This window comes from Brassica napus, chromosome C1 (assembly GCF_020379485.1).
Source record: "Brassica napus cultivar Da-Ae chromosome C1, Da-Ae, whole genome shotgun sequence".
In the NCBI taxonomy this organism is placed as follows: Eukaryota; Viridiplantae; Streptophyta; class Magnoliopsida; order Brassicales; family Brassicaceae; genus Brassica; species Brassica napus.
In genome coordinates this window covers 51,377,299-51,401,717 of record NC_063444.1, presented here as the reverse complement: position 1 = coordinate 51,401,717, position 24,419 = coordinate 51,377,299, and the positions used below count along the sequence as shown (strand labels likewise).

Below are 24,419 nucleotides of genomic sequence, written 5' to 3'. Positions count from 1 at the left end.
TCCTTTCTCGTTTAATAGAAGCAAGCCAAGTACTCTATGAAACCTTTTTTCTTGAGATAAGTAGTTTTGTTCATAGAATCTTTGGGGACCATACAAAAAAATACAACATTTTCACTCTACTTACTGGACAACACAGATCACAATCACTAATCCTTTTACAAATGACGACAAATACACAAATCAAGACTCTTCTACAATTCTGTTTTACAAATGTCTCCAACATCAGTACTCTCACCCTCAAGAGTTAGTTACTACTTAGTGTAACCGTTGCTTCACTCGTCTCCCATTCACGTCACAGCCCTCAACATATAACTCCTTCCCGTGCCCTGATGATGCTAAAGAATGCTCACTAAGCCTAGCCACATACTCCAGAAGCTCACTTAGTAAGCACGGGCAGCTTTCTTTCAGATAATCAAACCCATCGGTTTCCATCACAGCTAAAAGAAATTACAGACAAAGAGCGGTTTCAGATTTCAAAGTGATGAAATGATCAAAGTGATGCAAGCACAAAGGAACTCTCATCTTACCTTTTAGATTCTCTGGCGAAGCTATGAATTTGAGGCAAGCAGCTTTCAGCTGGAAACAATGATGCTGCTCTGCTAGAGCCAAGGTGGTTGCAACCGTGTTGATGCTAATCCCTTCACAGAGTTGTGACTCGCAGATTGTTCTAAGTCGTTCAAGAGCATAACGATCTGCAGCCGCAAGCAGATGCTGAGCCACAAGAGTCGCTGCCCATTTCAAGTCTGTCCCCATAACGTCTTGCATATCAGGCAATTCGTCCCAGTAGATAAAATGTAGGAACATCTACACAACAAAACACAGAGGGGTTTTGTCTCAGCACTGAATAATATTTGAAATTATGATTTTAACATTTTCTATACAGGTTAAAAATGATTGAAGTACATTTATATTTTTATTAATTACACATGTTTAGTCAATAATATTTGAAATAAATGAATTATTAATAGAATCAGTGCAGTTCCCATTTTTCCTTTAGATTTGGATAAAATTATGGAAAAGGGTTTGTATCAGTATACACTTCAACCTTTAAATTACAGGATTCATGATCTGAAGCTCGCACATAGACTAAAGACCAATCAAAACATAGAAAGATTCATATTTGGCCTTACTATGAAGCTTCTGAAGTCAAACATGTGTAAGGGATGTAATAGCAAACAAAAGAAGCTTTTTTGACATAAGTTATAACCATGTATTTAATGCAGACGAGAAATGTTGGCATTGCAGCAACAAATAACAAACATAGATTCATGCAATGCAAACAGAAGAGAAGCAATAAGATTAAATCATTGAGAACAAGAGTAGACCCTAGGAGAAGGTACCGGATCAAGGACGGACCTGGGCATGGCCAAGTGAAACATTGGCATATAGAACCCAAAAAGTTTTGAAAAAAAAATTACATAGACCAAATTTGTTTTAATTTTGTTTATTAAAACTTTCACAAAATCGTTACAGCCCCCAAAAGCTGTCACTCATAAACAGAAAATCATCTATCACGCCACAATCACTCACAAGAGAAAAGGCAATGAACCAAGAAAGCTATCTCTTCCTATAAAATGACCTTATAACACCTAAAATGTGAATCGGTTCAGTCAAACATAAACCAGTAGAGAGTTAAAAGGGGGGACCTTAAAAATGGGAGCTTCCATGTCTTCTATGTCAATACATTCAGTATCACGGCTCTTCAACGGGCCAAAGATCTGCGCTCTAAAAACAGGAGAACGAGCTGCAAGAACCAGCTTATGAGCAGGAAACGTCTCTCCATCAACACGGAAAGTCACATCAGCTCCTCTCCCACTCTCCAAAACCTTCCCAAACTGACGACCAAACTCAGAAACCGGCACAGGGATATTATAACTCCTCGGTCCCTCTGTCCTTGACTTCACCAGCCCCACACAACACCGAACCAACAAACAATTATCCTTCAAATAGTCAGACGACTCCAAAAGACTCCTCTTGAAAAACCGCTTGTATCCCCTAAACAAAACATAAACACATCACAAATCTAAAACAATGTTATAAAAGACAAAAGGATGGTGCTTTTAACTCACCACATACTTCCTCTGTACTTAAGAGTATAAGGCCCACTCTCGAGCGTCCTCCCGAAATGGCTATGAACCTTATGCCTTTCGTTACCGCTCTGATCAACGAGCGTGAGCTCAAACAAAGCCCTGACGTCAGCTCCTTCGCTCGCTAATGCAATGAAGAGAGACACGTACACAGAGTTATCCTCGGGGCTTTTACCATCCGGGTAGAAGTAGATGGCCCAGGAGTATCCGCCGAGGGTGAAGGTCTCGGAGGCGACGTATTTGCCCACGCCCATGCCTTTGATTAGGGAGTATCCGCTGATCTTGAACTCGTGGGTGCCGTTGAGGGTTTCCGTGTGGGAGGTTGACTCCGTGGTTGCGTCCATTCAAAACGGAGGGGTGATTTTCAAAGGTCGCGACTTTGGGGAGAGAGATTGAGGGCTTCTGAGATTGGATTGGTTGGGATCAAGACCCAGGTCGTGGAATCTCGAAAGGAGGTGAGGTGGGGTTGAATTGGGGGAGATTAGGGTTTTGAATTGGAGGGGAATTGAGAGAGAAGGCGAAGGAAGGAAAAGGAATGAGGTGTCGAAGCGAGAATCAATCGGAGCTGAATCGTCGTGGATCGTGACGACGACGTTGGCTGAAACGAGAGGAAGAGAGAGAGAAAGAGAGAGAAAGAGATGAACACTTTACTTGTTCATCGGTTTCTTTTCAGTTACATTTGGTTGGTAAGTAACGGTTCTATATAAATTAACTACTATTGGGCTTGGGCCTACAATGATCTCGGTGGGCTATAATGATTGGGCCTTGGGCCTTTGAAGAGTCACCGAAAGTTCCTGAGGAATGCTCTGACGAGATGGAGAGTTTCATTGGTTGCTGCCGAGTGAGAGATATGGTCAGCCTTACAGCTTCGTAGCCATCATTTTTTTTTCCTAGACGGATTATGGTTGGGGATTTATCTCTGGAGATCTTGTATTTTAACAATGAGAATGCAAGAGACTCTTAGTGAATCAGACAGATCATAAGAACCATAGGAGTTTTTGGTTTAACTCTTTTAAGTAAAGACGATATTGGAGATCTGCATGCAATCGTAGACTTCTTTGTATCTTTAACGTTTCCAAAAGCGTTATTCTACAAACAAGAGAGACCAAAGCTTTAAGACCGAAAACAAGTCTTGTGGATATGTTCGTGGGGGTATAGGTTCATAATAGACAAATATATGGATGGATAAGTGATTTTATTGATAAGTTTTCGGTGAAATATGGATGGTGGTTAACATGATCAATTTAATAGATTTGTATATACATACATGCATAATTGCAGATGATGATGTTGAAGTATTAACTAGTTGCGATGGTTTTATTATGGAAAATTATAACTTTGATCGAGTTTTGGATACAACAACGAAGCGAGTAATTAAAACATATGAATAAGGTCGATACAAGTTGAACAATAATTAAGTTTGTATGAGCTTATTTCTAGCAAAGTGTCAAGCATGCTCATGTAAACGATACGCGCTAGCTAGTACATGTATAATTTTGACTTTAGTTGGTAGAGACGATTACTTCAGGCACAAAGCTTTTCTGAACTTCAAAGGTTAGCTCCTCTAAGCTTATGTGACACTCCAGTCCTATCTGCAAATATGTAAATTTAATTATTTTAAGCCTAGATCAATATAAAGAACCAAAACATTCGTATTAATGTTTTTTTATCCAAATATAAACTATAAAGCTTATAGGATTTTGGTTAGCATAATTGCGATCCATCAGTATATATGATAAGACGCTACTCACCATAGGTTTATACCCTAAGTTCAATCTAATTTCTGATGATATTTAGTGATTTTTTTATTATTAGTTTTAGTGGTTGAGGTGACATATTAGATATGTACCTTAACAACGAAGAAGTACAAAACAGTCTCCTCCATGCTACTAATATTGAGATGAAGAACCGGAAAAGATAGCTTCTCCAAGACGGATATGATCCTCACAAGCTGGCCCTCAATTCGCCTAGAGACAACTCTCAATACAACGTTAGAGCCTGAGATCTTGGCTTCGACGTTAGCATGAGGGGAGTTGCAACATGATCCTACTTCCTTGAAAGTGCTTGTGGTCATCACATTCTCGATTTGACTAAAGGGCACTCTAGTGGTGGCTGCGGCTAATATGGATGGCTCGAGTGTTTGGTGATCATGCAGAAAAGAAGGCCGGTTTAGTGTCTTTCGGCGTTTCTTGGACTCGAGAACTTGCACTAATTGCTGCATCTCTTTGATGAACTCTATCACTCCTCCGATTATCGAAGCTTGATCTCCCTAATAATACCGACGAAAACAAGACTATACTTATGAATATATTGGTGCATGTCAAGTAGAATTAATTTGTTTTAACAAACAATTATAAAAACATTGTCTATCATAACACATATATACAAAAGAGCAAACACAAACAGAATATGTACAGGATGACACAACATGTTTTCCCCAAAATTAGTATCTTTAGATCATCCATGGTTAGAAAGATTACTATTCAACCTTTTGTTTCCACACAAACAAAAATTATTTGGGTCTTGAAAAAATAGTATTCGAGAAGATTCAATTATCCGAAAATATAGACTTTTTAAGAAACTATATATTCGAGAAATATCTCTGATCATTGAACCAAGAAAAACAATCAACAACCTCTAGGATAAAAATTCAATTAAATTGAGTATGAAGGAAAAAGATATAACATGAAAGTTACCCTTTTAATATAGAAGCAAGGAGTCAAAGAACGGAGGGATTTAAGATGCTCGTTCATTTGCCTTCTTCGATTCCTCTCAACAGCGATGTGAGACATGATCTTTGACTAATATTCAATTATATCTCTTCTTCGGTTCGTATCTATAAAGAAGAAGATGATCACTTTTCACCTTTTTTGACACATTCTTCAAAACAACGTGGTATTTATACAGCCGCAAACAACGAGAGAAAGTTAGGGTTTATTTTTTTCAAGGGTTCATAAATGCACCATGTCGCTGTCTCGTGACATTCTTTTCTCTTATTAACTTTCTCTCTCTTACTATTCTCTTGATCAGTATGTATAAGTACAAAGTAGAGAAAATGTACGCATATACATAAAGATACGTCACGTTTGTGAAGTTGGATACATTTACATTCACTGCGTGATGCCTTTTATGATTTATATTGTAATTTCATTTAGAGTGCATGCCTTTCCTCCACCTTCTTTTACTTCTAGTTTCTACCGTTGTGCCTCTTTTTAGCTCTAAATTACTGCATTTCCATACTAAATGAGCTATTGGATTAAAATATAAGTTTAATTTGTGTTAATATATATAGATGTTTTTATGGATGAATGTAAGTAAGTATATATCTTCCAAGCAATACTAATTAGAAGCAGTAATGTGTGATCTAAAGTTTGTATATGGAGTGATTCATCACGATCACCAAAATTTTGATTTGATTTGTTATTTGAATGCTCTATAGACAAATGTTTGGTATCTTATACGGAATTCATATTTTATGGAATCAAATTTTAGATCCATCAAATGGTTTTGTAAGATGAATAAATAAAATAAAATGTATAATTTAACTATTGTTTTTTTTTTTGCTAAATTTATTTTTTGCTAAATAATTTAACTATTGTTTACCTTTTAATAGTTAACTACATCTTTTTATTGCTTAATCATTCTATCATTTAATCCCACAATTTTGTTTTCCCGTTGTATTACCCCGGTTATGTTTAATCACCTATCGATCGAACCTCACGTTATTGTTTTCTGGATCAGTTTCTAGCTCTATCTACAAGAATATTTTTTTTTTAGAAAATATAACCCTCATAGCAACCTAATTAAGTTGTTCAAGTTTCTTTCACGAGTCTCATCTAACATGGACGGCTCATTATGATTCCTCCCAAAACTAGAAATTCTTAAATTATTTCCTTATGAGACATTCTTAAATTTTCGGCTCTGTTTTGTAAGTTAACATATTCCTCCAATGCATGACAGGAACTTCGTCGCAAACTTATTAAGTTGTTCGAGTTTTTTCAGTAGTCCAAGAAATGAGGAAGCCGGAAAGAAAATGTTCGTGACATATGTTTGCTACCGCCAATGCTATGCTACAATTTGCATAAGACATGCAAAGGTGCATGCCCCATTTAATTAAAACGCATCGCTATTCAATTTGTCCATGGTTTATCACGTTATATAATACTGATCGGCAATACGAAAATATAAAATAAAAAAATCAATCTACAATAAGAAAACTCACGCTCGATCAAGATATGATGTGCATTCATTAATGCATATAATCAAATAAACAACTCATATCTTGTCCGAATAAATATAGAGAATTGGTTGTATGAAATATTAATTCTATTTGAGAAATTAGAACCAGCAAATCAAGGTACATCATCTTATAAAATTCTGAATTTTTCAATGTTTTTATTAGAAAAACACGGGTGCAACTGGATTACAATATTTTAGAATAGAATGATGTGGAATGGTGGATTCCATTGATTCCAAAAACTTTTTTACTATTTGATATGAATGGAATGGAATAGTCATTCCACCAATTCTAAATATATTTTGATAAAATATAAAGAAAAGTATTCCATAACAAAATTGTTCATGAATCAATAGAGTGTATTCCATTCCACTTTTTGTTGTATTCCATTCTTATCATTCCATTTATTTTTGTTCCATTAATTCCAAATCAAAGATATTGTCTATGCTATAAACATTATTTTTAATCAACAAAACATAGTTATGCATCTGGTTTGAGATTGGTTAAAGTGCATTCATCCTCCTCCAAAATATTCATTGTAGTAACAAAAGAAATCTAAATTCCGCGTTTTCATTTATTTCAGTTTAGCAAATGGACATGGCAAATAGCTCACCATCAATTAATTGTTCACAAGAAAAATCCTTCACAACACGAAACTAATGAGTTTTCTTGTCATCACGAGACTTCGTCGTAATCTCTTGAGAGTTCATGACACTATCTTCCTATAAGCTGAGTCCTCATCATATGCATGTAAGTAATAACAAAGATAAACATAATTTGTATAATTGTAATAATACGAGTTGGTTTGCCAATCAAATATGTGACATTTCGGGAAGAATAAATGAGCACCAGTGGTCTAGTGGTAGAATAGTACCCTGCCACGGTACAGACCCGGGTTCGATTTCCGGCTGGTGCAATTTTCCCTTTTGATAAGCTTTCTTGGTCTTGCGCCGGCCGTTAAACATTTTCATTTATTGGCAATGGAGTTTCCGTTTTATTTTAACCAGTAACTTTTTTTTAGCTGCCTATTCTATGAATTAAAAATCGTCTTGTTATGGTTAGTTACGTCATACCCAAGTATATATTTATTTTCAATTCGATTAGGGCCTTTTACTTTTATGTGTAAAGGCGGCAAATAGTATACAGATCATCAGGGCAATTTATTCAATTCTATAAAGATGTGTTTTTCTTTTGGTTTAGGCCCAAAAACATGAAAGGTTGTGAAACTAATTACAAGAAGAACAAGGATGATGTCTGGATCATGTTGATCTGTGTCTGACAAATCTTCTGAGGTTCGAGGTTACGACTAACGAGTGCACGTGTAGGCCTGTACTCTGGCTGGTCACTTCCACTTGCTGAAAAAGGTATTTCTTTTACGTGCATATGTGTTTGTATTTAAAAGCTAGATCAAGAAACTCTTACGAACATATATTGTAGTATTATATATCATATTCCTAAAGTTGCTAATTTCAGCTTTTATTTCGAACAACTGGTACCATTTACTAATTCCTGTGGATCACGTTATTAGAATTTGGGTTTTTAATATGATATATTTTGATTTTCGAAAGAACTTAAAATTTGGTTCAATTCGTATTTAGCTGTGGTTTCAGATCAGATATCAAATAAATTAGTAGAGTATATATAATCGTTTGAACCAGCTTAAATAGTTTATTTGGACTTTGGATCGATTTATTTGGTCTGGTTTATTGGGACTGAACATCCTCACTAATTTCAATTTTAAGATGTGATTTTTCAACAAAAATACTATTACAGCCAAGTAATTTTTTTTTGTAAAACAAGGAGGAATTAATTAGTTTTTCATTCGTCTTGTGACACTTATATTTTACATTTATATAATTAAATAAAATTATTATGTTCGTTCTTATAGTGCTGGAAAATAACTAGTACATTCATACAACTTATACCGTTAATGATCATTCCACCCAGACATGAGACATGTATACCACTTCAACCGCACAATCTTCCACTGGCTCAACTTCCTTACCCTACTTGACGAGTACTTGTTTGTTGTGTCATTGTTATAATTCCATTAAATGCATCGAAGTCGTTTTACGGGTATTTTTTTTAATTCTTGCTTTCACCCCCTAAGGTGAACTTCTAGGTGAAGTTCACCAACCAATAAGATTTCATTATTTCAAATTCGATATCTTCTAAAAAGTGAAACAAAATATTGTTAAGTTATATTTTACGTTTTTAAAATAAAAAGGTAAAAAAAATAATAGTTACAAAAAAAAAGATTTTTTTTTTAAATATTGTTAACGTCGTCAGCAAAACACTAAACCCTAAATCCTAATCCCTAAACCCTAAATCCAAAACCCTAAACCCTTGGGTAAATCATAAACCCTTGGGTAAATCCTAAACCCTTGGATAAATCATAAACTCTAAATCAAAAACACTAAACACAAAAATCCTAAACCCTTGAATGTTTTAGTGTTTAGTGTTTTTGATTTAGTGTTTATGATTTATCCAAGGGTTTAGGGTTTATCCAAGGGTTTAGGGTTTCGAATTTAGGGTTTAGGGATTATGATTTAGGGTTTAGTTTTTTTCTGACGACGTTAAAAATATTTTTTGTAATTACTACAATTTTTATTTTTAATTTTTATCTTTTTATTTTAAAAACATAATATAATTTGACAATATTTTGTTTCCTTTTATAAAAGATATCAAATTTGAAATAACATAATCTTATTGGTTGGTGAACCTACATGTTCACTATAGGGAGTGAACCCAAAAATAAGTCTTTTTTTTCGTATAATTTGATGTCACAATAATAACTACAAACACGTCCTTAGACCTCAATGGTAAGTAGAACAAAAAAAAATATCTCAATGTAGTTTCTTACCATGAAATTCTAAAGTTATATATTAGTGTATTTATATAAGAGTATACTAAAATTCTTGGAAACTCAACTAATAATATCTAATTTAACATATTATTAGTTGGATTTTCAAGATTTTAATATACCCTTATATATACACTAATATATAACTTTAAAATTTCATGGTAAGAAACTATCATTGGAAGTGCTTTTAAAAGCACTTCCAATATAAAACAAAAAAAATTATTTATTTATGTTTTTTTAACTAGTTAATCATCTATTTGAATGACATGTGTATTTTTAGTATTCCATAGTTTTTTAAAAATTCATAACTAAGAATTTTTGTTTATTCTCTCTCTTAATTTCATTTTTTTTAAATGTTAAGAATTCTTCCTAATACTACTATTGAAGGTCCTCTCAGTTAATCAAGTCATTATATAATTTAGAAATGGCAAGTCGGTGAGGCTAAATAAAAAAAAACAAGTTGGTGATTGTGACATGACATGAACCTTAGCAAGAAGCTCGTTAGAGAATCTGTGATTGTAAATTCTCTCAGTGATTCTCCTCTCGGAAACTTTACTTTTACAGCTTTTATCTCGTTATTTATGTAGTCATTTGAGGATGATGTGCTTTGAGGATTAATTTTTTTCATACCAGAAAAAGTTCAAGATATGTACGTACAATATTTTCAGTTAGAATCAAATACCCGTAGTCCAACCAAATCAAATCATGGAGACATATTCTGTTATAATATATTGAAAGAATTGACCAACTCTTCAAAGCCTCATTATAATATATGCTAATACGTTATGTAAATATGTTGTCTTCGAGTCAGTGCCGGCGACCACGAGGGCGAGCACTGCGACTGCCTCCGGACCATGATATTAGAGGTCCAATTTTTTTTAAAAAAATAATTTTTTTCAAAGAAAAAACCAAATTGTTAAGAACAAAAAAAAATTTACATGTATTTCTAAATTCATTTATTTTATATGTTCTCATATCTAAACTTAAGAACATTTTAAATAATATAATTTTTAAAAAATCGTATTAAAATTATATTTTATATGAGCTGGGCCGATATGTTTAGGTTGAGCATATTCGTTGAATAGTGGTTTGGACATGTTTTCTTCACGAGGCTAACAACAAACAATCAACGTATTTCCTTCAAAAGCTATAATTAGGTTCCAACTTTATTCTCCTAACATGTTGAATGTAAATTAATAGTTAAAACATATCAAATATTAGGGGTGGGCACTTTACCCGATATCCGAAGTGGCACCCGAACCCGATCCAAAAAAACCGAACCGAAATCCGAACCAAAGTAGCAAAATACCCGAACGGGTATTGAATAAGGAGAGATTGGATATCCGAACCCGAACGGATAATACCTGAACCCGAATGGATATCCGAAGATAACCGAACATATGTATAATTAACCTTATGTTTCTACTTTATATCTCTCATTTTATATAAAATATTTATATTGATACTACACATAATTTAAGTTCATATGATATACATACAATTTCGAAAAAAATGATTTGCTACTCACTTAAAATGCATGTCAAGTTTTTTATTTCAAAAATTAACAAAAAGTTATATCCAAAATTAAAAAAAAATAACTAAATTAGTGCCTTTTTAGTTTTAAAATGTTATGTCCAAATCTATTAACCATTCAATCTATTAAAAATAAAAAATTAGTTAACTAAAAGTTATATTTTTAAATACAATAAACTTGAGAAATGAAAATTTTAATATTTTTTTTCAAAATCTAAATATCCGAACCCGATCCGAAATAACCGAATCCGAACTAAAAATACCCGAACCCGACCCGAAGTACAGAAATACCCGAACGGGTTCTAGACCTCTATACCGAAATACCCGAAAATCCGAAATACCCGACCCGAACCCGAACGGGTACCCGAACGCCCACCCCTATCAAATATGACCACACGGTTCCATATAGTTTGGTATATATGCATAGGCCACCCGCTCTCGTTTTTAATGGATGTAAATGCAAATGGCTGCAAAAATACATATTGCTATAAAACTCGAAATAGTATGAGCAAACCATGCAACCTCAAGATTTTTTTCTGGTATGAAAAAAATTAAACAATAAGAAATCTCAAGGTTTTAGACGGCGTGCTCGAGAGCAAATATAAAATTAAAATGCGTGGAAAAGACGTTGGATAAGTAGTTAGGTGTTCCATTCTAAAGTGTGGAGATTATTGGAACTATGATCTCTGAGCCATACAAGAAAATGAATATCGGTTTGTATACTTGAGTGAGAGGGATGAGTTTTTCGGATGAGATATACTAATTTTATTATGTGTAACGAAGAAATATAAGTTGAGATAGATATGGCTTTTGATTTTATATCTTTAGGATTTTCAAGTAGTAGCATCATTGTACACACCTTCCTTGGTGACCCATTTGTGTGTGGGGACTTACTTTTGCCAGGTTAGATTGCATTATATATTTATTATATCTTAACTTTGCCCCACTCTCCCACATGCACTTCTAGTTTTCTACCCCCAAACCCCAAGCTCTTGACTATTTATACCACCCTTTGAATATTCCCCCACACAACTCCACTTGAACCATTTTTTCTCAACACTTCTTTTAACAGACAGCAAAAAGGCTAATTGATAGTCTACTTGAAAGATAGAAATATGGCTATGGACCTTGAGCTTGATGATGATGTATTCTATGCAGACATACGCAAACAGATCAATCTCTTAATCACAGATGAAGATGAAAATAACCCTATCTCACTTTCCTCTTCTGTTTCTTTCCAGGTTTGTCCAATTTAATCCCTCTCTCTCTCTCTCTAGTGAATATATGTGGATGTTTATATATATATTTGAAATCAAATACAGAGTTTGTTCAGCGAAAACTACCAAACATTAGCAACACCATATATGATGTACCATGTGCAGAATTACAACCTAATTAGAGAGAGAAAAGGGACAGGAGTGTTCATCCCAAGATGTTCTCAGCCAAGAAAGAAACAAAATAATCATCCTCATCAGACGAAGCAAGGGAGTTTCGGTTCCCTTGTCTCCAAGCAACAGTTTCCTCATTATGTTTATGACAACAACAACTCCACAACTCTCAACAACAACCAGGAACGCATCACCCTTCATCATGCAGCTTCAACTAATCCAAGAAGAACCTTCAGAGATGCAGCATATCTCTTTACTTAGCCTCAATCAAGACTCAAGACATGGATTTTGTGTCATTAACTCATATTATATATTTTTAATTATTCATATTTATAGATTTGATGTTTGTAAAATCAGCAATTAATAAGAACTAGATTAAGATCCGCGCATTGCGCGGAATGAATGTTGTATATACATACGATCTTATGTATTATTATTTATTTGTGTTTTTTCACTTATATTAAATTAGTGAGAAGTCAGTGACTATTACATATATATAACTAAATTGGTGTGGCCATATAAATCAAAGTAATCTTTGTTATTTACAATCATTTTATGGTAAATACATTCAAATAATGACTTTTATCTTTTATATTGTTTATAATTAAATTTAAAATGCTATGAACATTGATGTATAGTATATTTTTAAAATATAAATATGTATTAAATAAAAATTTCCTATTCACATAGTTTTATAATCATTTATATTTTATAACAAAAAATTGAAACATTGATAACAAAATTTTCAATATGGAACTTTTAATATTTTTATTAATTTAATAATCATTTTTACAAATTCAATGAAAATTTTGAAACTAAACTATTAAATTCTTAGTATTTGTTCAGTAAAAATTTGAAATTTAATTATTTATGCATTTTATATAATATATATATTTAATCTAATATTTATTAAATAAGACATCTTACACATATAAATTTATGAACATTTGTATCTTGTTATAAACAAAAATTCAACCATAGATAACAAATTTTCAAAGTGAGATTTTTTAAAAGTTTATTAATTTATATTTGTTTTAAAATTTTTAAATATAACATATATATAGAAAAATCTAAAGTTTTGTTATTTGGTTAATTTGATTTTTTAATTTATTTTAATAATATTAGTATAAAACAAAAATGGTAGAGGATGTATAAATTATTATCAAATCTTTATTATTTAAAATCATTAATTATCATATATATATTGATCATATTAGATAATTCTGTATGTTCTATTTAAGGAAATAATGAAAAATATATATATATTAATAACTAATTATATGATTAGGTTAATGAAAAGTATATTATATGTTTAGATGGACCAACTTATTTTTTTAAAAATTTTGAAATTGATTCTCGTGATGATATGTACCATGGTTCAAAAGTTGTAATGTTTATCTTTTAATAATATATAGGGGATGAAGGAAGAACCATCAATCCAAATGGATTTGGTGCAGTTTATGCAACTCTTTACAGACTTTTATTCACTCGCTGTTACCATACCAGTTTTCTAATTATTTGAAATCAAGTGTAAAATACATATACACCCCATGAAACATGTCTTCAGTTATCAGTAGATGAATTCATCTGGAATCAGGATGAGTTGAGTCTCATGTGAGATTGGAAAATCTTTCATGTCAGGTCCACAACCAATCAATCTCTTTGTGACCTCAAAGTTACAGAGTTACAGTTATGTTGGCATTTGGCAACAGTGTTTGAAAAGACAAAAGTCAAATCTAAAGAATAAAAATCAAAACTCACACCCACATGCCCATCACTCTCTCTTTCCATTTTACCAGTGTAGTATATTTAATCTCTATGCAAAATCTTTGATATAAATGGAAAAAAACCACAACGTAGACATTTGTATGTAGCAGCTGTATGTTTTCTGTCAACTAGCTGTAATTTATTTAAATTAAATGTCAAATAAGACTAACCATCAATATGTGAAAGTATACTGAAAACATGTTTCCTACAAAACACACGTAGTCAAGTAATCAGGTATTACCCTGACTTGTGGAACCGGTTTAATTTCACAAATAAATATAGTTACGTATTTATCTCTTTTTATATAGTGCGATATAATATACTAACCAAAATGTATTGTCATCTTGATTTACCTAATAAAATATTGTACTACTACATTTGAAAATGGTAAAATCATATATAAGATATTTTATTAAGCTATAAACTTGAACTACTTTACAATTATTAAAACTTTAAAAGTAATGTATCTGGTATGTGATTTATGGGTCTCATTGTTTTGATTTTGGGACGGTGATAACTTACGAACGTGCTAGGTTATGATCTTTCAGGGTATGTTCGATTACATTTTGGCAATTACGGTTGATATTTTGTAAGTAAATCAATTAAATCATTGAGTTTTCAAGAACTTATTAGTCAATAAGAACTGCGTATAGGAGCCGCAGCCAATAAGTTAGTTAGAAGGGACTAGAATGGTCGGTGCAACGTTAAAATCGAGCATACAAGAAAAGCAATAAAAAATAACTATCAAGAGTAAAATCTAAGTAACCATCTTCTCACTCTTTTATACAAATAAAAAGCCATTCATCGCCAAGAAAAAATAAAACAAAGTCTCATCAAAGAGTTCTCTAGAATCAGATTCAATGGCGATTAACAACAAGCTTCCATTTCTTCTCCTTCTCTCCATCATCCTTCTCTTCCTCAACCGCCCTGTGCTTGGCGACACTGGTAACTCTCTCTGTCTTCCATGATCTTCTTTTTCAAGTAAACACTTTCTTCTTTTCGAGAAATGAACATTAAAGTTTTAAATGTAATTAACAAAAATAAAACTTCTATATTTGGTTCCACAGCAAAACAAAATTTAGAAGAAAACATAGAAACAAAAGCAATCATACTTTAGCCGTTCAACAAAAAAAAATATATGTTCTTGAAGATTCCCTCTCTTCATAGACAGTACTGTTCATAGATTCGCTGTGTTTTATTTTAGATCTGGTCTGAAATCTCGTAGGTCGATTCTTTCACTTCATTTAGAAGTTCTTCACTAGTTCTAAACAACTAATGATTTCTCAAGTATACTAATCTACAAATTACTTTCATCGAAGATTATTTATATGCTCCTAAAAATTATATAGATATTAAATAGAGTTTTTGACTTGCAGATGAAGAGGACGTTCTTTTCACAGGCATCAACAGCTACAGAACATCACAGAATCTCACAATCTTAAACAAGAACGAAAACGCAGAGTGTCTAGCCGACGAACTCGCCGAGCAGTTCAAGAACAGACCATGTACCAACAACACTGGCTCAGCCACAGTACCTGGAACCGAACCACAGTTCGCAGAATACCCTAAGATTCTAACTAAATGCCACTTAAACGTGTCGGACACAAGAGACGGTTCGATTATGCCCGCATGTGTTCCTCGTTTAGAGTCGAGCCTTGTCCTCACAAACTTCACCAAGTCGCAATACTCTATGAGTTTGAACGATTCCAAGTTTACAGGAATGGGTATTGGTAAAGAAAATGATTGGATCGTTGTGGTTCTTACTACCAACACACCAGGAGGAAGCTATTCTACGGATACAGATACAAAAGATGATCATGATGATGATGATGATTCTAGTGGCTTCGCCTTTAGTACTGGACTAGTTAATTATTTGCTAGTTCTCATCATGTCCTTTTGTTTCTTCCTCTGTTAAGATATCTATCACATGTTTTGAGTTTGTTTTAGTCTCAACTCTTCTTTAGACTATGAATAATTTCTGCTTATGATATTTTACTATTTTTATTTCAATTAAAACAAATATATCTTCTCCTAACTTAGAATAAACTGATATGGGATATGTCAGGTATTCAAATTATACTAAATCATCTGACAAAACAAGTTAAACTAAGCATATTGCATGTGTGATAATAATAAGATATATTTTTCTGTCGGTGAGTTTGGTTGAGAACTTGACATAGACAAGATTATTCAAACGACCGACACCCCATCTGGCTCTTTGTCACGTGGGAACTTTATGCAGTCCAATATTTAATGTAGGCTTAAGGCCCTAACTGATGGACTGATGAGCATATAAATCGACCCGGCAAAATTATATTTCTTTCTAAAAACTCGAAACCAGATTAACCAGAATTGATGCATGCATGGAAATATGTAATAGACCCAATAGTTGTTTCAAACCATATACTGTAGAAATTCTATAAATGAATATTCGATAAATTAATAAAAACTATAATTAATAAATATCATTCGGGACTGGTTTAAAATATGACACAATCGATAAAATATCACTGATCCCGAATTGGGCCGGTTCCATTTTAATGGGACCATATATTCACATTGGATTTTTTTCAAAAAAAAAGAAAGAAGAAGAGTCATCCTTTCTAAATAAATAAAATCCAACATTCATGATCACAAAAGACAGAAACAATAGACACAAATTTGGTTAGTCCTTAAAAAAAATAGTCATACATTCCAGATACATTAACTATCCGACTCATTAGATACGATCCCTAGGACTTGGAAAAGACTTTTAGGTAATTATTAAGATACAGACTACTTTAGACTAAGACTTCGGGATCAGATTCTCATAGACTAATTTTCATCCTTGCTCCCTTTGGATCTAGAACACAGGTCTTTGTGCAACTTCTTAACCCTTTCTGTGAAGAATGTTTTCAGGTCCTCTAACTGAATCAAGGTATCAAAGGATAGTTTGTTGAGGCTTTCCTCAAGGAGAATGATTCTTGATAACATAAGGGAGCTCTGGAGCTCGAGAGCATTATGTAGCTGAAAAAAAACAAGAGAAACAAGTTTAAAATAGGTTTTATAAACAGAGAAAGAAAAATGCGAAGACAGTATAATAACAAAATAGATAAGAAATTTTATTTTACCTCTTCTCCAACATTGACAATATAAAAACCATGTACAATTTTTTTCAATATAGATTGATCTAGTCCATTACAAAAACAAACACACTCACAAGACTTTATGTTCTCATAGACTTGACTTTAACACCCTTTCAATGTAGATCTTCTCTCTAGCCAAGAAATAGACAATTACATAGACGAGTTGAAACATTGAATTTGATATCTTGGTAACTATCAATTTATACTTATTGGTTTGAATGAGTCTTGTGGCATTGCTCAACCGGTTAAAAATCCCAAATTTTACTAATAGAATTCATGCCTTCCACCATGAATTGTGCATGGAAAATAGTTTTATTTGACGAACTATACATCTAAACTTTATTATTATTTGACTTATGTGTATTATTAATTCTATATTATATTACTATATGTTACATTTTATTTTCTCAATGCGTCTTTTGATTTCATGAACGCATCATTCATAATGCATGCTAGTTTTGATGAACAATTAATAACTACTCAAATACTCAGTTTGTATGTATACTCATTGTAAAGTTAGATGTTATCACTCTCTCTCTCTAGAATTTTGATTGGAAGGGAATCTCTTCAGTTTTTAACTAACTTGTCCACCATATATACAGTAGAACCTCTATAAATTAATAATATTGAGATTTTGAAATTTTATTAATTTATAGATATATTAATTTATGAATTTTTTTATTTAGAATTTTTTTTATTTTAAGATATATAGTTATTCTAAGATAAGAAAAATATTTGATTTCAGTATATAGATATTAATTATTATTTTTTTAAATTTGACATTTATATTAATTATATTATATTATTTGGTGTATATAATATATATTGTATATAATTGAAATGTGGTTTAAGATATAATATTATTAAATTTCATCAACAATATATTAAGTGTTAAAAAAATATAAATATAATTCTATTGTGAATATAAAACAAACAATATAATGTTAGGTTCTTATCTATAAAAATATGTATACATATAAATTATTAATCAACTTGGGGGCTTAAAATTTGAGACTGGAGAAATTTATCAATTTATAGAAGTTATTAATTTATCGAGTATTAATTTATAGAGATCATACTGTACTTGTGTAAGCTCAATTAAGTCCTCTGATATACTACAACTGGTTTGTGGTTGAAGTTAGAGAATTTATATATGAAAAAAAAGTCTCTAACCAAGAAACTACTTTTAAAAAATCGTTTTCACTCTATACAACTTCATGAGCACTTTGAGAGATTAAATTCATTGAAATCATCCAATTTAAAGTTATTATCATGAAAGTATCCTAACACATACAATTCTATAAGACATCAAGAGTCAATAATACATTAGTGAACAAATATCTCTAGTTGCAAAATTGAATAAATTATAGAAGCCCAACAGATAAAACTAATAAATGGGCCTTAACTACAGCCCATTAAGAATAAGTGGGTGGGGGGGGGGGGTAGTAATGTAAATATATAAGAAGGCGTGAGCCAGATTCCAAATCTATCTCTCCGGTCTCATCTTTGTCTCGGTCTCTCTTTCTCTCGTGTGGTGTGTGGGCAAAGGAGAGCGATTGAGAAGACAAAAAGAAAAAAAAAAAGATAATACAAAAAAAAAAAAGAAATCAAATCAATTTTTGAGAAATCGAAGGAGGGAGGGATACACACATCAACATACGAGAGTTCCCGCCATGGTGGCTCAGCAGCTAGGAGAGAGCAGCAGCGTCGTCGTCGTCGAATCTCGGGAAGAGCCTGTTGAGACGACCAAGTCTCTGATCTGTGCTCTCAATTACATCTCTCGCGACCTTCCTTTGCCTCCTCACCTCTTCGCCGCCGTCTCTTCTATCTACCATGGCTCCTCCTCCTCCTCTTCGTCTTCTCTCCCTCCCTCCGTCGTGCCTCCGCCGCCGGTAAGCCTATTCAATTGCTTCTCGAAGATTTTAGGTTTGGAGTTTGTTGGCTCTCTTCTGTGCTTTCTCTCTTCGTTGAGTTTCTTCACAAATTGCATGTTTTCAATGGCTTTGTTTGTTCATTAGATGGTAAAGGTTCTTGCTTTATGGTGTTTCTCTGCCTCTAAGCTTATTCAATTGTTAATAAAGCATTAGGTTTTGGAGTTTGTTGGCTCTTCTATGCCTTTTGCATGTTTTTAGTGGCTTTGTTTGCTTATTAAGTTGTAAAGGTTGTAGCTTTAGTGGTCTTTCTCTGCCTGTAAGCCATTCAATTGTTAATGAGGCATTTAGTTTTGGAGTTTGTTGGCTAATTGCATGTTTTCAGTGGCTTTGTTTGTTCATTGAGTTGTAAAGGTTGTAGCTTTAATGGTGTTTGTTGTGCAGGGGAATGATTTTACTCCTTATGGAGGTGATTTGATGGGAGAGTTTGAGGATGCACTTTTGAAGCAGAGAACGAACATTGAATCAGGCTCTCGATTGACAGAATTGCAGGATAATCGGAACAAGACTCTTATTCAGCGCCGCTTATCCGAGCTTGAAGGTTACATTCCATAATCCCATTCTCCTAATTTACTTTAAACCATTTACAAGTTGTAATCTTTCTTACTTTAGAACAATTTTGAACTATTCTTTGTTCAAGAGGAATGCACTTGCTGATGTTGTTGTCTTGTGTTTTATATCAGAATTACCTTCCACCAGAGGTGAAGACTTGCAAGGGAAGTGCTTACTCGAGCTTTATGGGCTAAAGGTATCATCAGATGTTCTCAGTGATTATTTGAGTTTGTGATATGTTTTGTATTGACATTTTGCATTGGTGTGAGTCGCAGCTACGAGAGTTGCAAAGCAAGGTTCGAACAGAGGTGAGCTCGGAGTTCTGGCTACGTATGAACTGTGCTGATGTCAGTAGCCAATTGTTTGACTGGGGTATGATGCGGTTGCCTCGTCTTTGGTATGGTATTGGAGATCCTTTTGCTACGGAAGCTGATGATCAGTTCAGAAAGAAACGTGATGCCGAGGTCATTTACTTTCTTACAACTTTATTTTAGCGTCTCATAAGTCTAGCAAATTAGGTGGCAAAAGTGATATCTTAAATTATATTTTCTGCTTTGTCTTTAGAGATGGAGTATATAGAATTGAAACTTTCTAGTGCATATGACATGATAAATTGTTTATTATAGTTTTCAAACTTCTTGCTATGCATCGCTGATGTGTTCAAATTCTTTGTTCAGAGGGTGTCACGTTTGGAAGAAGAGGAGAAGAATCTGATTGAAACCGCCAAGAGGAAGTTCTTCGCAGAAGTGCTCAATGCAGTTCGTGAGTTCCAGTTGCAAATCCAGGCGACTCAAAAACGCCGCAGGCAAAGAAACGATGGTGTGCAGGCATGGCATGGGAGACAAAGACAACGTGCAACCCGCGCTGAAAAGCTGAGGCTAATGGCCCTTAAATCCGATGACCAAGAAGCATACATGAAACTAGTAAAGGAGAGCAAAAACGAAAGGCTCACCACTCTTCTAGAAGAGACTAACAAACTCCTTACTAATTTGGGAGCTGCTGTTCAGCGGCAGAAAGATGCTAAACTACCAGACGGCATTGATCCACTGAAAGACTCGGAATCTGATTTATCTGAACTCGATGCTCCGAAAGGCGAACCGTTACAGGATTTGCTTCCTGATCAGGATATTGACGTCACTGAATCTGATAATAATGATGATTCCAATGATTTACTTGAAGGCCAGAGGCAGTATAACTCTGCTATCCATTCAATTCAAGAGAAGGTAACTTTAATCTCTATGCTTAGTTGTTTAACTTGCTGCCATCTCAGAGACGAAGTGATTATTAAGTAGACAATGTGTACTTTTTAACAGGTGACGGAGCAGCCTTCACTTCTAAAAGGTGGGGAACTAAGATCTTACCAAATAGAAGGACTCCAGTGGATGGTTTCTCTATTCAACAACAACCTTAATGGGATTTTAGCTGATGAGATGGGTTTGGGGAAAACCATCCAAACAATCTCGTTGATTGCTTATCTTCTGGAGAATAAAGGTGTGCCTGGTCCTTATCTGATAGTGGCTCCAAAAGCTGTGCTACCAAACTGGGTAAACGAGTTTGCTTTATGGGTACCAAGGTATGTGACAAAACAGTTTTACTCCCATTGGTATGAGTCTGAAATATAATCCATTTTGTTTGTTTTTTTTTGACAGCATTGCAGCTTATCTTTATGATGGACGTTTGGAGGAAAGAAAGGCAATCAGGGAGAAAATTGCAGGAGAAGGGAAGTTCAACGTGTTGATAACCCACTATGATCTCATCATGAGAGATAAAGCATTTTTGAAGAAAATTGATTGGCACTACATGATTGTTGATGAAGGACATCGTCTGAAGAACCATGAATCTGCTCTTGCAAAGACTCTACTAACAGGGTAACATCACTATATTTAGTTTCTCTCAAGTGAATGATGTTAGCTTGACTGTTAATGTTTATAATGGATTTTGCAGCTATCGGATAAAACGCAGACTCCTGTTAACGGGAACACCCATACAGAACAGCCTTCAAGAACTATGGTCACTACTCAATTTTCTCCTTCCTCACATCTTTAACTCGGTTCAGAACTTTGAGGAATGGTTTAATGCTCCGTTTGCTGATCGTGCTAACGTTAGTCTTACTGATGAAGAGGAGCTGTTGGTTATCCACCGTCTGCATCATGTTGGTTCTTCTACACTCTATTTTTCCCTTAAAATTTTCATACAAAATTGTTCAATGTGATTCACTGTCGCTTTCAGGTTATAAGACCGTTTATACTGAGAAGGAAAAAGGACGAAGTAGAGAAGTTCCTTCCTGGAAAGACACAGGTGATACTGAAGTGTGACATGTCAGCATGGCAGAAAGTGTATTACAAACAAGTTACGGACATGGGCAGAGTTGGCCTTCAAACAGGTTTGTAGCTTTAACTCACTTATAATCTCTCTATCTCTAAGTAAAGCTGATCCAATGCAAACGTGCAGGATCCGGGAAGTCAAAGAGTCTGCAAAATCTAACGATGCAACTGAGAAAGTGTTGTAACCATCCGTACCTATTCGTTGGAGGAGAGTACAACATGTGGAAGAAGCCTGAGATTGTGAGAGCTTCAGGGAAGTTCGAGCTCCTCGACCGTCTCCTTCCGAAGCTGCGCAAGGCCGGGCATAGAATCCTGCTCTTCTCTCAGATGACTCGTCTCATTGACATCCTCGAGATTTATCTGACGCTTAACGATTTCAAGTACCTAAGACTTGACGGTACCACAAAGACGGATCAAAGAGGGCTTTTGCTGAAGCAGTTCAACGAGCCGGACTCTCCTTACTTCATGTTTCTTCTGAGCACGCGCGCTGGAGGTCTCGGTCTGAACTTGCAGACTGCAGACACTGTTATTATCTTTGACAGTGATTGGAACCCACAGATGGACCAACAGGCTGAGGATAGAGCTCATAGGATAGGGCAGAAGAAGGAAGTGAGAGTGTTTGTTTTGGTTAGCGTTGGCTCCGTTGAAGAAGTGATATTGGAGCGTGCAAAGCAGAAGATGGGGATTGATGCTAAAGTCATACAAGCTGGTCTTTTCAACACAACTTCCACAGGTAAAGTCTCTTTAAAACAAATATGTGTAATATATATACATCACATATTTGTTTTTTTTTTATTTAACATTCTTTCAAAAATAAAAAATAAAACAAATATGTGGTTAGGCCTCTTATAGAGGATTAGTGCTTAGGCGACTAGAACGATTTTTAGAATCAGTATGGTAGTCTCTTAATGTGTGCTTTTGTGATTATTAATAACAGCACAAGACAGAAGAGAGATGCTTGAAGAGCTCATGCGCAAAGGAACAAGCTCACTAGGGAACGATGTCCCCAGTGAGAGGGAAATAAACCGGCTCGCGGCTCGTAGTGAGGACGAGTTTTGGATGTTTGAGAGAATGGACGAGGAGAGGAGAATGAAGGAGAGTTACAGAACACGTCTGATGCAAGAGCAGGAAGTCCCTGAGTGGGCATACACCACACAGAGCCAAGATGACAAGTCTAACAACGCAAAGTACCATTTTGGGAGTGTCACAGGCAAGCGAAAGCGTAAAGAGATCGTTTATAGCGACTCATTGAGCGAGGTGCAGTGGATGAAAGCTGTGGAGAGCGGTGAAGACGTGTCAGCATACTCTCTTAAACAGAGGAGAGCGGAGAAGGCAAGCAAGGCAAAAACATCAACGAGTAAAAGAGTGGTAGAACCTATCCAAGTGGTGAGTGATGAGACGAGCGAGGAGGAAGAGGAGGAAGGAAGAGGAGGACAGGAGATGAGTGGGAAACAGAGAGTAGAGAAGTCTGAAGAAGAAGAAGAAGAAGATGGTGAAGAAGAGAATGATGAAAAGCCAATATTCAAGTGGAGTTCTCATAAGAAGAAAAGGTCGAGGTACTCTTTTACGTGTTCTTCGTCTGATTCTAGAGCTCAAAGTTCCAATGGAAGTAGAAGAAACTGAGAAAGATTTGAGGTGAGATCTGAGTTGAGTTTGGTCTCTTCTTCTACCTGTATGTTTGTGTGTTTTAGAAGTCTTTTAGAGAAGTATTTTCTTCTTGCCAATGCAACTTGAACTTTATGCCATTCTAACATGTAATGCATTTATTTTTAGATGGTCTCGGGTTAAGTTTAGTTATTTTCTTATATAGAACGATTCTAGATTCAGCATTGAAAAACCCTTCATCAAAAAAGAAAAAAACATATGTAATATTTTTTCTCTTCAGAAGAACTAAGAGACCAATTTATTTTTGATCCAAAATCTCTGTTAATACTAATGTTCTAAAACGGTGTAGGCGCAATTAGGAGATATTTTACTAAGGACTAAAGCTTATTGTCTTTAATAGTTTAATTTATTATAAAAATCTAAGGAATTTGAGAGACTACATAGCTAGGAAATGTGAAATCCACTTAAAATAAATAGTTTACTTACCAACACTTTATATCTAATTAAATTCCTCTGACCAAAATCTCAAAATTGCATTCAACGGGTATTATTAATTTTAATAATATTTTACTAAATCAATTATACTTTAGGGACATTTGGACCGGTGTGGTCGGCCACAAAGTAGACGTGCATGACCTTTAGACAAAATGCAAATAGATAGTTAGATACCATTGTTCTATTTTATTTTTTTGAGCACATGAAATTAAATTATTGCGGGGCACGAACACGCTTTGCATCCGAAGCTTCAAATGCAAATTTGCACTGAAGTAAGCAAAGAAAAAAAAATACTGAGGTAACGTAAAGTATTACAAAGTGCTTATAAGTATTTAAAGTTTGAGACAAGTATATTTTTGGTTCACTTAAACATGTTAATGAATTTTAGACTTTTCTTTGATAACATGAATTTTACACTTCTGAATAAGAACATAAGTTAGTAAATAAAATATATGTGCAGATCTTTTTGTCTGAAAATGCTTATATTAAAACATAAATATACTAAACAAATT

General features: G+C 34.2%; 5 protein-coding genes across 6 annotated transcripts; 3 read left to right on the top strand and 2 right to left on the bottom strand.

Annotated features, from left to right (window-relative positions):
- Positions 1 to 30: 30 nt before the first annotated feature.
- LOC125580844 (BTB/POZ and MATH domain-containing protein 2-like) lies at positions 31 to 23,848 on the bottom strand. The gene is made up of 7 exons (XM_048746085.1): positions 23,837 to 23,848; positions 12,137 to 12,138; positions 7,537 to 7,544; positions 2,070 to 2,590; positions 1,647 to 1,995; positions 528 to 804; positions 31 to 437 (listed from the first exon to the last, which is right to left on the bottom strand). The coding sequence occupies exons 4-7, from the start codon at positions 2,429 to 2,431 to the stop codon at positions 256 to 258; spliced, it is 1,170 nt and encodes a 389-aa protein (XP_048602042.1). The 5' UTR covers positions 2,432 to 2,590; positions 7,537 to 7,544; positions 12,137 to 12,138; positions 23,837 to 23,848; the 3' UTR covers positions 31 to 255.
- On the bottom strand, positions 3,378 to 4,969 carry LOC106429309 (transcription factor MUTE-like). Its single transcript, XM_013870058.3, has 3 exons — positions 4,784 to 4,969; positions 3,937 to 4,356; positions 3,378 to 3,679 (listed from the first exon to the last, which is right to left on the bottom strand). The coding sequence occupies exons 1-3, from the start codon at positions 4,877 to 4,879 to the stop codon at positions 3,590 to 3,592; spliced, it is 606 nt and encodes a 201-aa protein (XP_013725512.2). The 5' UTR covers positions 4,880 to 4,969; the 3' UTR covers positions 3,378 to 3,589.
- LOC106429308 lies at positions 11,430 to 12,556 on the top strand. 2 transcript variants are annotated; one of them, XM_048746089.1, is made up of 2 exons: positions 11,430 to 11,961; positions 12,043 to 12,556. In XM_048746089.1, the coding sequence occupies exons 1-2, from the start codon at positions 11,836 to 11,838 to the stop codon at positions 12,367 to 12,369; spliced, it is 453 nt and encodes a 150-aa protein (XP_048602046.1). In that variant the 5' UTR covers positions 11,430 to 11,835; the 3' UTR covers positions 12,370 to 12,556. The 2 variants fall into 2 exon arrangements, with proteins under 2 accessions (XP_048602046.1, XP_048602047.1); XM_048746090.1 differs by having other exon boundaries at positions 11,465 to 11,961; positions 12,103 to 12,556.
- On the top strand, positions 14,624 to 15,865 carry LOC106429307 (uncharacterized GPI-anchored protein At3g06035-like). The gene is made up of 2 exons (XM_013870055.3): positions 14,624 to 14,820; positions 15,252 to 15,865. Exons 1-2 carry the CDS (start codon positions 14,736 to 14,738, stop codon positions 15,788 to 15,790), a joined length of 624 nt encoding a protein of 207 aa, XP_013725509.2. The 5' UTR covers positions 14,624 to 14,735; the 3' UTR covers positions 15,791 to 15,865.
- Positions 18,494 to 23,600, top strand: LOC125580841 (probable ATP-dependent DNA helicase CHR12). Its single transcript, XM_048746083.1, has 11 exons — positions 18,494 to 18,892; positions 19,316 to 19,472; positions 19,615 to 19,679; positions 19,759 to 19,947; positions 20,161 to 20,706; positions 20,797 to 21,056; positions 21,133 to 21,351; positions 21,428 to 21,635; positions 21,713 to 21,866; positions 21,935 to 22,540; positions 22,745 to 23,600. Exons 1-11 carry the CDS (start codon positions 18,674 to 18,676, stop codon positions 23,428 to 23,430), a joined length of 3,309 nt encoding a protein of 1,102 aa, XP_048602040.1. The 5' UTR covers positions 18,494 to 18,673; the 3' UTR covers positions 23,431 to 23,600.
- Positions 23,849 to 24,419: the final 571 nt, after the last annotated feature.